This window comes from Amphiura filiformis, chromosome 6 (assembly GCF_039555335.1).
Source record: "Amphiura filiformis chromosome 6, Afil_fr2py, whole genome shotgun sequence".
NCBI lineage: Eukaryota > Metazoa > Echinodermata > Ophiuroidea > Amphilepidida > Amphiuridae > Amphiura > Amphiura filiformis.
Window position 1 is genome coordinate 74,027,322 of NC_092633.1, and position 14,422 is coordinate 74,041,743.

Genomic DNA, 14,422 nt, shown 5'->3' on the forward strand with positions numbered 1-14,422 from the left:
CTGTAAAATGTTCCCTGGTCATGAGATTTGTTGTCACTGAGTTTGAGCCCCATACCCTTTACGGATGTTGAGATAATGCAATTGTAAGATTTTACCCCAATTGTAAGATTTTACCCCCTTAATGACCTTTGACCCCAATTCTTTGTACAACTTTTAGACACTGGCTAAAGGCGATGCAGGTATGCAAGTGACGACATTGTGTTATGTAATTTGTGGAAGAAGAAGCATTTTTAGTGAAAATCACATTTTGGCCATAATGACCTTTGGATGACCTTTGACCCCGAGTTGGTCATGTAACATTTGTCCCCCCACCCAATGGTCCTTGTGACCAAATATGGTCACATTGGCTTAAAGCATATGGCTACGATGGCTCGTTAAAAGTTTGACAGAAGAAAGAAAGAAAGAAGAACTGACCAAAAACAGAACACTCGCAAATTGGAAATTTGCGATTGTAATAAAATTCCGTTTTGACAAGTACATTCCGAGCTTTGCAGCACGTACTTTATAATCGAAGCCAGTGAATTCAATACGAGTTTTGTGTTTTTTATATATATTGCAGTTCGTTTCGTTTCTTGTGATATATACAAAGGTATTTGTTCGTCATGGTCAGAAGCAAAGGTACACGGGAAATGTGGAGTTTACATTAATTAATGAAGCCTGAATGTGACGTTAATTCGCCGGGGTTTTACATTAATATTTCCTTAAACTTAGGAAAACCCCTTCCCAGCTAAAGGGAGCACCAGATGGGAGCCCTGTGAGGCTGTGAGAGAAATAATATGTTTGTACAATAAGAATGTGTGGGTGTAATTTAACTATACATGTATAGTGCACATCTCCAGCGTCCAGCGCTGATGCATGTTGCAGTTTTAAGTATGGTTATGGTTTAGGGTTGGGGTTTAAGGCTAAGTTCGGGTTAGTATTAGGATTCGGACGGCATTCTGTAGTTAATATGTATCTTACCTAAATTGCACATCTCCAACGTCCAGCGCTGGAGGGTTCCAGAGCAATTCCAAAACCCCCATTGTTTTGACAGAAGTATCGACGTGTATGACCGAATCATCTGCTCCTTCGCAAGACCATGTTCTTAAATCCCCAGATGCAGGTGTTCCCCATGACCCTGTTGGCGCTGTGTCCACTTTAATATGAGCTTGAAGTAATAATGTTTGATACGTTGCGTCGCCTATAATTGCAACTGTATAGTGAAAATAAAAAACAATTTATAGATTAATATAAGTGCAGAGTCCGTCTAGCTTAAATAATAGAGTTTGCACTACTTGCTTTTTATGCACAATGTAGCCTATACTTACAAGACAAAGGGTTTATATGACATTTGGATTATATGACATTTATCTAAGTTCCATTCATTTTCTAGATCACTTTTGCAATTTGTTTTTGATGTCAGTACAACATATTAATTTACCATGGTTCAATATGATGTGGTCCAAAACAACTTCGGGAGGCATGTACTGTGAGCCGATGAGATAGATAGGTACCTATATATTTCCAAAGCTAATACCATAACAGATGAAGCAAATTTTTATTTATCATTCTTAGTCAGTGGGAGTGGTTCTAGTTCGTATACACATTTTTGATTGGACAATCGCAAGATTTCGGGTGCCGTTTATCAGGCCGTAGACGACCCCACGTCATCATGCGTCTTGATAATGCCTTACACGGTTGTAGAGGTGCGCGTATGTATCGCGATGTATGCGTAGACTAGTGCGGAATACGCGACGCGCTAGCAGTACGCGCAACAGAATACGTGAAGTTGTAAACAAGTTTCGTTCATTTTATAATGAGGGGAGTTTTTATGACGGTAACTTAGTTTTTGCTTTAAAAAAATTGTTTACAGTTATTAAAATAATATTTAACTGACTAAGAATGAGAATAAACGATAGGAATTTTTATTTTGCCTATCCTCTACCTATGATAGACGACATGCAGGTCAAATATTTTTATCGTAGTGGATACCGGCTGCGCCGGCATCCACTACTCAAAATATTGGACCTGCCTGTCGTCTATCATACGGTAGAGGATAGGCAAAATAAAAAATTCCTATCGTTTATTCTCTAAATAATCAATATTAATCATAGCGGGGAAACAGTTTGCACCTGCACTACTAAGGGTCTTTTAGTTGTGCAGTTTGCAGACAGTCATGAAAAAGAGTGTCCGATAATACCGGTCTGCTTCAACATTTTACTCGTTGGTCTATTCCATTCATCGCGTTCATTGGGTTCACAGCAAGAAAATGATCTGTCAGCAAAATCTCTTGTTGCGTTGTGACCTTTGTGTTGAACAAGTTGAGTAGATAATGTAAATCATTCTGCAGGGTGTATCAAAATAAAGTATACAGTTTGAAAAATGCTACTAGATTAAAAAGTATGAGGCATTTGGTCAAAATACTATAGTTGATATCTGAATCCACATTTTGTCCTCCCACGGCTGGAAAATTACTGACGTGTGACAAAAAAGACCATTTTCTTTACAGTAACTGACAGACTTAGTCTTCCACTGCATGGCCACCAGGACATGCAGGACATGAGCACCATTCCTCTGTATGCAGATATCAGCCGTCCTCAACATGGCATTCACACCATGTCTAATGAGAGGTATGTCCTGCCTGGATGTAAACTTGTGCAATTATGTGTCTCTGGAGGTCTGCAGAAGGACTGGTGATAGCCCCCACAAGAAGAAATCCAGAGGTGTAAGATCAGGGGATCTTAGGGGCCCGGCCATTCCACTTGGTGCTTTAAAGGGAGTCTCCGGCAATGACATCATTATGCCTTATACGTTAGAAAAATAATTATCAAGCACGAATCACATGGTTTTATTTAAAACAAACTCATATTTACCTTAAAAACAAAATCAAAACCGCCGTTTCTAACCATCCGGTATTCAAATTTCCCGGGCACCGAGATTGCCGGTGGCAATGACGTCCCATTAACACAATGGAGGCTGACGACAATTGAGCACAAATAACCATGACGTCATTGCAATAATTGCAACAATAATTTAAGCAAGTTTTAAAAGTATATGATTTGTAGAATGACCTGTTGCAGAATATCAAAGTTATTTTTCAATGATATATTGATTGAGATAATTAAAATTTTTGGGCTGCTTCGACCAACAATACCTCGTCTACCCTTAAAGCAATCACAAGATTGCCAAACAAATTTTTATGCAAGGCGTTCTGGTCACACGTCAGTGATGTTACAGTTGTGGGAGGACAAGACGTTGATTCAGCTATCAACTAAAGCATTTTGACCAAAAAATCTCTAAGTGTAATGACGAGAAGTATACAAAAGTATACATTTTTAGAAAGAATATGATGCAAGGAATCCAAGTAGCATAACAGATTAATGCAAAAATTAACAATTTAGTTTTTGAGAATTTGATTTTACTTTACTGACTCGAGGAAGGTACGGACTATAGCTGAATGTTTTGTAATTGAAACAATTTTGGAACTTGCAACTTTAAAAGTCATACATTGGGTTCTAGGCGTTTGGTGCATGGACGAAACAAGGAGATAGTATAATAAGTTACAAGTTGTGGTAGTTCCTGGTTATGAAGTTCTTAGTTGGCGTAATAATGCCTTGCGGTAATGACGTTTTTGATAGCCTAAGTAGCTTATTTGAGCTTGTCTCCCCCTTGTCTCAATTTTAACAAAAATCTTTTAATTCATATAACTTATCAATGAAATGTCGATATCAGTACTACCTTCCTTATTACTAGTTATTTTTAGCTTACGTGATTGAAAAGAACAGGCACTGAACTTTCACGTATAGAATTATTTGTGCATATGCAAATAACCCCAAATAATAATGTGTTGAATTGCACCAGTCAAGCGAACCAATCTTTTTGTGTGGGAAACACTTGGAAATTCGCATTAGTCAGTGTCAAATATTATCACGACATGTTGTAGGGTTAACTCACATTTTTAATTTGTGTATTATGAGCTCATGTATCATTATTTCTTTGTACATAATGATGTGTGTAGGTGTCTACAAAACATCCTTATCCTTGTCTGTAGGGAATAATGTTATAACTGGAACTAATTATTAAAAGGTAGATGCAGTATATAAACAGCATTGACATTGATAATAATATTTGACATACGAATCGAAAAATGCCATATTTTCGTGGGAGATTATGGCATTTATTAAAACTGTTTGTTTTTTTATTTTCTTTGCTTTTTATACAAAAGAAAGGGCGCATAATTATAGCTTACACTTGAAATTAATTAAGCTTGGTACACAATTATTCAAATTATTTTGTGATTGTTTGTAAGGAATCAAATTATAAAAAAAAGTGAGGTCGAATGAAATGTTATGTATGTGTGGTTGGAAACTTGTTTTCTAGGTGAGTTTGGCGCATGATGCAGTCAAACTAATTGTTGAAAAGCAGAATTTTTTTATCAACGACAGAAATAGAAAGATGATAGACAAAACAAATTAAAATACTACACGCGCACTGAGGAATTTACTTTTAATTCTTTTGGTGCAATGAAGAGAATTTCCATTTCCATTTCAATAATAATAATAATAATAATAATACTAATACTAATAATAATAATAATAATAATAATAATAATAATAATAATAATAATAATAATAATAATAATAATAATAATAATAATACTACTACTACTAATAATAATAATAATAATAATAATAATAATAATAATAATAATAATAATAATAATAATAATAATAATAATAAATAATAATAATAATAATAATAATAATAATAATAATAATAATAATAATAATAATAAATAACTTTTATGCCGCATTATATTGCTGCATACCTTATCAACACACGAAGCTCTCGCGTAAGGCCAACCAGCAATTTGCAAGGCATTATTGAAATAAATAAAGCTGACATGCAAGACCAATGGTATGGGTTCTAAAAAGAAGACACCAAAGCTTGCTGAAGGGGGTGTCATTTTCTCCTCATGTGCATGATTTTTCCCAAAAACTTACGAGATCTTACGTATTGATATATTAATGGCCTTAACTCAACAATCGCAAGACCTATGGGAATTTGATTCGTGACGTTGACTCATTCCTATAATATCAAATGTATATATAAATGGCTTAGACTGGTAAAAATATAGCTCCTCCAATATTCCATTCGCCTTAACGTGCCTTGGAACCAACAATTTGCAAAGCATGACAAATTTTGTTCCTATTAATCTTGCCATGACTTTTATTAAGAGGCCTTTGGTATTATAGAATTATTGTAATTCAAAATCATTATAAAGCCGGAATCAATGCCTAATTTTTGATGACATTTGGTGACAAGCTAAAAGCTTATTTCAGCGAAGCAAAACGTTTAATATTGAACCACATTAATCAAACTAATATCATGAATATGTTCATTACATGTCCATGTGCCAGAAATTGCATTGTCCAAGATATAAGGCTGAATGATATCGCACTGCTCAAAATGTGACATAATTATAAATGAGTGTAATATTGACGTAAATTACACTGCAGATAGTGTCATATGAAACCACACATAGAAAGGGTATGAAATAACGTGTAAATGATACATTTTTCACGTTATCTGTACTATTGCGATTTGGTAGTTCACATCATCTTGCGAATGTAGTGAGCTTTGGCAAAAATTTGCATTGGGCATTTCATATCGAGTGTGTGGTTCTTGAGTTATGTTGTTAAGAAGGCTGAAACTTTTGTTTATGATTTGTAGAATGAACTTTTGCAAAACAATAATATATATATATATTGATTTAATAAATAAATAAATAAATAAATATACAGATGGATCAGTTCATTAAATTTTATTCATATCCTACAAACTTGTTTCAAGAAGACTGCTGTCTCCTCTCATCAGGGATAGTCAAATGTAATGAAAACAAAACAAAACAAGATGAAGTGTATCTTTCCTGTGCGTAATTGCGGAATTAGCGTGCGCATTTAACTCTCTCGCGCGCGCATTTAACTCTCGCGCGAGTATAGGTTGTGTCTACGCGAGATTTTTACGCGAGATTTTTCAGTTTGAAGTTTGCCGCATGTCGGCATGCGCTAATTAGTTCAGTTTTTTTATTCAAAGATGCCATTTTGGGGTGGCGTATGATGAAGTATTTCTCCATGATGCATAAGTTGCATCGTTTGCTCACATTTGAGTATGCATTGGCATACTTCAATATTTTCCATTCGATAGTGAAATTAACATTATTGTCCTTTAGCTTCCAGATGTGTTTGGAGAGTTCTGTCTGGTGTTTGTGCTTTTCGTTTTTGAAAGATTGCTTGTGGTTAGCTAGTCTTAGCTTAAACTCGTTGCTGGTTAGGCCTACGTACGTATTTTGGCTGCTTCGACCAACAATACCTTAAACGTAATATTATTGTCTTATTGGTTGCTTCTGGAATTTTGACCGTCGAAAGAGGTTTAAATACCTGGGAAATAAAGTATTTCAAAATACATTATAAAAAATGGTAGCAGTAATACTAGATTTTAAATGTACTTGATTTATTTAATCTTTTCGTCTTCCATTCAGATTTTGCCGCCCTATGAAGGTTTCGCCGTTTGGTTAGCGCCTTCTGGTTGCGCCAATCATGACATGGTTGTCATTATTATTATATTTTATTATTATATTTTTATACCCCAATAATAATAGTGCACTTAAAAGTTATCATTGGCCTTTTAAATTGATTTTTATTATTTTGTGAATATTTCTTTGTGAATATTTCTTTTTTACACGATGTGATATGGTTGACCGAGTCGTATTTGGGGTTAACAATCAAAGACTAGAAGACGTGTCACTCGGAGTTTTCTTTACACCAACGTTTGACTAAAAATTGCTGACTTCAGCAAACTATAACCCTTTGGTTGCTAATATCCTGCAATCGTAACCGATTCAACGTTATATTGGTTTAGAAATTTGGCAATATTATTTACTTATCACAAATAGTTTGACAAAATTAATATGAACCTTGATATTTTGCATAGAATCTTATACTGACAAGTGACACTTACGTATTAGATCATTAAAAGGGGAGAAACATACCATTACAAGAAATAATCGGTGTCTTGTTGAGGTATGGTGAACAGGTTAGTTGCATTTTTCAATAGAGGTGTTTCTGGTGTAAATTTTTCATCCGTATTGTTTATCATATTCATTTAAATATGATAATATACATAAACTTGAATAATATATTAGGTTTTGCGCTGATGGAGTAGAATATCGTTCCATCCAAATCAAAATATGAATGTTGCACTTTGGTCCATTTTTAAAAGTTTGTTGAAATACCAGTGTTTCTAAATCCAAACATGTATTTCTCCTGTTCAAAATTAGTTTAACTGTCCAATATTATCTTGACCTGACTAAGACTATCTTGACCTAACCAAGATTTCTTGACCTGAGTAAGATTTTCTTGACCTGCCCAAAATTTTCTTGACCTGACTAAGATTTTCTCGACCTGCCCAAAATTATTTTGATCTGACTAAGATTATCTTGAACTGTTCAAATCATCTCGAAATGTACCAACCATCCACATTACTTAATATAAGTTTTAAAAAAAAGTTTGTTTCCTGTAGCGCGCGCATTACGTTTTTGACGGCTTATTTTGCGCATTAGATTTTTTTTCGATTTTCAAAGAAAAAAACACACCAAAAAACCGGGAAAATCGCAAAAAATAATATAAAACACTACTGGAGTAAACATTTACACATTACACAATTAACGAGCGTAGTGAAAAACTACTGGAGAAAACATCACACATTTTTTTTAATACTTTTTTAATCTGCTGGTTGAAAGGGGATCATAAATATTCTTGAATATGATTTTTTTGTGTGTGTCGGAGAGACCCATTGTAAATTCCCATTCCAATGTGCAGCAAAAAAGATATTTTTGTCATTTTAAGACATGGATTAAAAAAACGCATTTCGCATTTGACTTTTTTGACCTGCTACAGGAAAGGAACATGTTTTTGTCCTAATTGACAGTTGATTAGACTTATAAATATAATGGATATTAATGAAAGAAGAGGTCTAGACGTATATAAGCGGTTAAACTGGGATTACTCCTCATGGTCAACGCTAGATGGGATATCCGTCATATTGGATTGTCATATATAAAGACCAAATAGTGTACCTCGGTCTTGGTCATATTTCGCACTAGTATTAGCAGCGAATATGACATAGTCTAGGCTCTCCAATTATTGTGAGAAAACCTCTTTTGGGTATTCATTATATATGAACAGGTTGTAAGTGTCACACTATTGTTGGTGTGTGACTCATCGTGAAAGACCAAATTATTTAAGGTCATCATTTGCATTATTTTCATTGCTTAGCAGCCATGATAGAATGCAGCTAATAATTTTGAATTTGAAAATGGAAATATTTGTATCATACAAAAATGGCCGCTTATGCATGGATCAAGTTGAAAAATAGTCGAATCTGGGTAAAATCACATTAATGTATTCCTCTCATTATTGGGATACAGAAAAGATATAGTTTGACCTGTCTCAGATATACAGTTCTTGAGTAATAGGCATACAGACCAAATGTCAAATTTTCAGCTCTATGGGATATAAAAGTATCAGAATTTGATAAAAGTGGACTGAAATTGTTCCATTTGGAACAACATTTTTAACAAAGAATAGTTCTCAGGTGTTTTGTTACCTAGTGTAAGTAACATCACAAGGTTAACATGATTTAATGGGCTTTGACGTTTTTGTTCTGTTACCCAGGTGACGAAACACCCAAGATATGCCACACTAATCTTTTGTTTTAGTTTTTCCAAGCGGAACAATTTTCAGACCAATTTTAACAAAATCGGAATATTTTGCTTTTATTCCTTAACTCACGAACTGTAAATCTGAGACAGGACAAACTGTACTTTTTCTGTTACCTAATAATGAGAAGAATATATCCAAAATTGTTCAGATTGTTTACTTAGAATGACTAGCCTAAAAAAAACATATGAGTTCATATAATTTCATATTATTGGTCAAAAGGTTCATCCGAAGCATGTTGTGTTTCATAGCGAGCTTTACTTGATGATGAGATCAAATTCACACTTTCAAGTATACTTTTCTGATAAAAACAGGCTACCCAGCAAACACAAAACGTTTTCGACGTCATTCGCAAAAGGTTATAAAAGGTTGTCAGAAAACGTTTAAACATGTTAAATGTCGGGTTATATAAAGGGTATATTAAGAGTATAAAACGTTTTCATAACCTTAAAAAACATTTTTGATAATCTACTGCTCAGCAAACAAAAATGTTTTACAGAAAACGTTTAAATGTCGGGTTATATAAAGGCTATAAAACGTTTTAATAACATTCCAAAAACATTCTTGAACACCTGATACAAAACATTCTAAACAGGATGTTATTTTGGGGTTGAAAAAATATGTTGCGAAAAATGTTTGCCCAAAATATTTGCAATAACGTTTTAAAAACGTTTTCATGACCTTTATATAACCCGACATTTAAATGTTATTAAAATGTTTTGAAAAAACATTTTAAGAACATTTCTGTGTTTGCTGGGTTTAAATATTTTAACATAATGTTATTTAAATATTGACAAAATATTTGGCAAAAATGTTTGCAAAAATAGTTTACAATAACATTTTTTGAAAACATTAAAAAATATTGTTGTAGTGTGTTTTCATACAAAACGTTTTAAAATGTTATCATGGCCTTTATATAACCCGACATTTTAATGTTATTAAAACGTTTTTACCTAAACCAAAAGCCAAAATATAACTTACTTAAAACGTTTTTGTGTTTGCTGGGTACATGACTGAATTTCGTCACTCTCCGAAAAATTATTAAGTGATATTTTTCCACTTTTTTGTATATATAATACAGCGTCGTCGCTATGTTTCATAGTTGCAGTTGGCCCGATACAATATGATGTACGAATTCCGTCACATTCGTCAATGAGGAATATATTTCGTTTACATTGATAATGTTGATAATCAAAGCTATAGCTCATCGCTTTCGACCGGGGATATGTTTAAACAAACTTATTTAATTAATTGGTATATCCATGGATATATCCAACCCTTTCCAGCATTCCATCATGCTTTCAGATTTGCTGTGAAAAGCTTCAGTTCATGTATTTTCAGAATAATTGTTTTAGTGCTATAATATTGTCTCAATTAGTGAACATTCATTTTGGAACATTCGTTTTAGAATTACTGAACGATTACTGCTTTGCTTACAATCGTAGGTATTTGGTAAAAAGGTTTAATGAAAACAATAAAAATATGTCACCGTGATAATTGCTCACTGAAAACCGATGCTCATCTAAGTCCTGCAGCTGCTACAATGCGCTGCAATGGCAACAAGGCATTGTAAATTATTGTATACAACTCTGTGTTTGCTTAATGGAGAACATGGAAACATGTGCATAAACCATGAAAAATTCTCATAAATGTACACTAATATGCACAAATGGTAACAATTACAGAAACATGTATATTATGGTTGATGTGGTACATATCATAATTCTATTTGAACATTCCCTTTCCCTTCTACCAAAGTGACTCGACAATTCGTACTTCTTACTTTTAACATTCAATGTTTCATGAAAATCAGCTAAACATTTCAAAATGTCTTCAACTTGCAATATAAATCCACAGCTAAAGTACCAATAAAGGTACCATCACAAATTCACATCTTAGGGTCAAGCGTATTATCCGTATTACCTTTGGAAAACCCCTTCCAATTCTTTTTTGACCGCAGGGCTTATTAATTTGTATGGAAAGTGTCCTTAACGTAAGGTCAAGCTATTCAGAATAAGAGACCAATTTATATAGACAAACTATCCTATATATATGTGAAGGCCAAAAATAAGGACATTCTTCTTACCACGATTTAATAGCAATAATATAGTACACGTCTTTTAAGGTAATCATTTTAGTTGTTGTTGTTGTTTGTTATTTTATTTTAACTAAATATATATTTTATTTGGGAACGAAAACTAGATTTTGCTTTAGATGTGGTGGAGTATACAGGTTTATATTTTCATTAATTTCATTTCTATCATTGAATGTTAATACAAAACAAAATTAACACGATATGCAACACAATTCAATCAAGATTATATCATAATTTTCACACATACATAAATATAATAATACTCGTGCCTTGTAAGTTTTCTGTTTCAATTTCCGTTAAAATATCAATAATAATTGTTCCGATGTCAGTACATGCATGGGGCGTTTCTCTCGTGTAAGGGCTTTGTATTCAACACGTCATGGCACCTGTTATGTCTGGTATTAATGCTATATACGTGAAAATGCGTTTTACAATGTTTGGAGATTGAAAATGACAAACGATTTACTAATTCTTGGGGCTTTTAATCTTTTTTTGGAAGAGTTTCTTGACAAATAGCAACAGGCTTATATGTTAAACAATTCTACTTTTTGTATAAACTTATATTTAAAAATGTGCCAATTTGAATTAATACCTGTAAAACTGAAGCGTTCAAATGATGTAATTTTTTATTTTAAAGGTTTAAAGGAAGTTTCAGACTTACCTGATATTGGGTTCCCGTTTGGAGTGTACTCGCTAGCAGTGGCCAATATGGAAAATGGTGAATTCCCAGTTGCAGGTGATGTTATTCCGCCTACTGTTAAGTAAGTTTGACAAATTGTTTCTTCTTCCGATTGCGCTCTTGTTAAAACAGTACACATAAAAATCCACGACAGTATTAATCCAAGTCTTTGAAGAGTTCCCATTATAAAAATTGAAATATAAGCTTTACTATTTACAAAATACAAAATTATGACTTAAAATTGTCAAAACTTCCGGCTTCAAAATATTCCGTAGTGTATATTCACGACATGGCGGTGGTTGTTAGCAGTGCGGTGTTCAGTGCACAGTCATTTCTTATACCCAACTGATTTTCACATGTGTTGTTCAGGTTCATTCATTTGTACATTTTTATGTTGGTGAGTATAAAATTAGCGAGTTAATAATCTAACAAGTCAGTATAATATATTCGATCTATATTTTACACAGACAACTTTGGTTGAAATTAGACCGATGTGTCTTTTGTCTGTTATAAACATTACAATCTTGAACGATTTTATATTTATTTGAATATAGTAAAGTATACCAACTTTAAAGTTTATATGAATGTGTTGCAGCCTCGCGTATATGCCATTGTTGTGCTAATTAAATGATTAAAATTATAAATCACCAAAATATTTCCAATAAACATCCTTCAGTATTAATATATAGTACATTTATTAAAAATAAATTTGCTTAGCTTGTTAGCTTCCGTCTATTCTTAAAAGCTTGCTAGGCTGATGGTATGAACAGTATTAAGAAAGTCATCCACCAGTGTACTTCGGTTATATTTATAAATGCGCTTTTATAAATATGTACGTGACCACCTCCGCGCTGCCATAACAGCTTGTAGATAGTAAGTCTCGAAGTGACCTTCTACATAGCGGGTGGTCTTCCAATACATTTGAATACAAATGCGGAATGTGCAGCAAAATTGTCTATTTTGTTCAACTTTGTGATTATATTGTAAACGTGTCCGTCATTGAATATATTTCCCGTCGTCAAATACTTTCAAAATGTTGTTTCTGATAACATATTACAAATTCGGAATTGCAAAATGTGTAATAATTTTGCAATTCAATTAATAAATACATTTGACGATATTTATCTACAGAGTTGCTATGCTGTTTTTGGTCACGCTTGCTGTTCTTGGTATGTCGTGCCCATGAGTCACGTACGTGAGTATTTATAAAAGCGCATTTATAAATATAACCGAAGTACACTGTCCACGTACTTCCAAAAATTGATATTGTCACATATTCTGAGCATCATCATTTATGATTACCTGAAGGCCCGAGGACCAAGTTGTGTGCCCTGCGGAAGAGTTCCATAAAGAGCTTTGTACTCGTAATGTGTTCCATTGTAACCAACATATTGAATCTAGGACGGGCCATCCCCACTTGGTCCAATCCCACTTAGTTCACACCCATTTGGTCCAAGTCTCACTTGGTCCAGATCCAGTTAGTCCATTCTCAATTAGTCCATGTCCCACTTGGGCCATATGTTCCACTTAGTCCATGTCCCACTTGGCCATATCCCATTTAGCATTCCCACCAGGTCCATGTCCCACTAGATCCATGTCCCACTAGGGCCATGTCCCACTTGGGCCATGTCCCACTTGGGCCATGTCCTACTTGGGTCATGTCCCACTTAAGACGACAGATCTGGAGCGGATATGTTTGTTTTTTTGATGAGGATGGTTTGATCAATCATATCAAACACTTTGGAGAAATCGATCTGAACCGCCATCCCTACGTTGTTGACCTTGTCAGCACCTTCATGAAGAGTATGAAAAATTATAATTAACGTATTTAATGTAAACCGTTTCGATGCCGTATTTATCCTCTACTCGTAGGAATCACTAACAAAACTCGCACTACATAACCTCATCAATAATTCACAGTTCAATTAACCAACAACTTATTATTTACAGTTAAAAAGAACAAAACAGTGCATAGGTAACCCAAACAGGGCCAAATGGACGCAGCGTAGCGTATCGCTATAGTCGATGCGTCATGGATGTTACTTCAATAGGTGTGCAGGCGTGGAAGCCTTGAAAGTCAATGACAAAATTATGACGTGTATTGTTTTTGGGAAGCTTTTCTTTGCGAAAGGAAAATGAAAAAACTGTAAATTATATTGAGGTTTGTGCATCATATTTTACCATTAAGTCTTTACGACCGAGTTCGTGTTTTCTTTTAATCTACAAAATGAATGAAAAAGGGGTTACAAGAAAAATGTTTAGATTAGATTTAAATACAGTGTTTACTTTTTAAAGACTCATTCTACTGATCACACACAAAAACAGGTGTTTTTTTCCTGCTACAAATTACTGCGCAAAAACCAAGCGCCCTCAGGGTAATAAAATTTTGGCGTACTAGAATGATGTCGTACTACCAAATAAATATTCTAAATCCAGTGGGTGGCTTTTCGTGAAAGTCCCAGAAATATAAACTCTGGTGTTTCTTGGGCGAATGTAGGTAAACATAAAAAGTGACTGGTATTTTTCTCATTTTCCCGCAGAAAATTACAGGACTGTCATTTTGTGGTGTGCACCCATATTTTATATTCAAGTTGTACTACTTTTATCGTTAAACATTTAAACTTTCAATTAAACTTTTCTGATAAAAATAGGCTACATGACTGAATTTCGTCACTCTCGGAAAAATTATTAAGTGATATTTTTTCCATTTTTGTATATATAATACAGCGTCACATTTATGTTTAGATTTACTTGTTAATACTAGCTTATGTTTCTTTTAGATTAGATTGTTAATAGTACATAGTTGCAGTTGGCCCGATACAATATGACATACAAATTACGTCACATTCGTCAATGAGGTTTACATTTCGTTTACATTGATAATGTTGA

At 33.9% G+C, this 14,422-nt stretch overlaps 1 protein-coding gene across 23 annotated transcripts in view; it reads right to left on the bottom strand.

Annotated features, from left to right (window-relative positions):
* The window catches only part of LOC140156010 (uncharacterized), a 72,062-nt gene extending 60,196 nt beyond the window's left edge, over window positions 1-11,866 (bottom strand). For all 23 annotated transcript variants that reach the window (XM_072179092.1, XM_072179091.1, XM_072179087.1 and 20 more), the window contains exons 1-2: window positions 11,516-11,866; window positions 961-1,192 (exon numbers count right to left, since the gene is read on the bottom strand). In XM_072179092.1, the coding sequence (XP_072035193.1) occupies window positions 961-1,192; window positions 11,516-11,717 (434 nt within the window). In that variant the 5' untranslated portion in view covers window positions 11,718-11,866. The remainder of the gene's footprint in view (window positions 1-960; window positions 1,193-11,515) is intronic.
* Window positions 11,867-14,422: the final 2,556 nt, after the last annotated feature.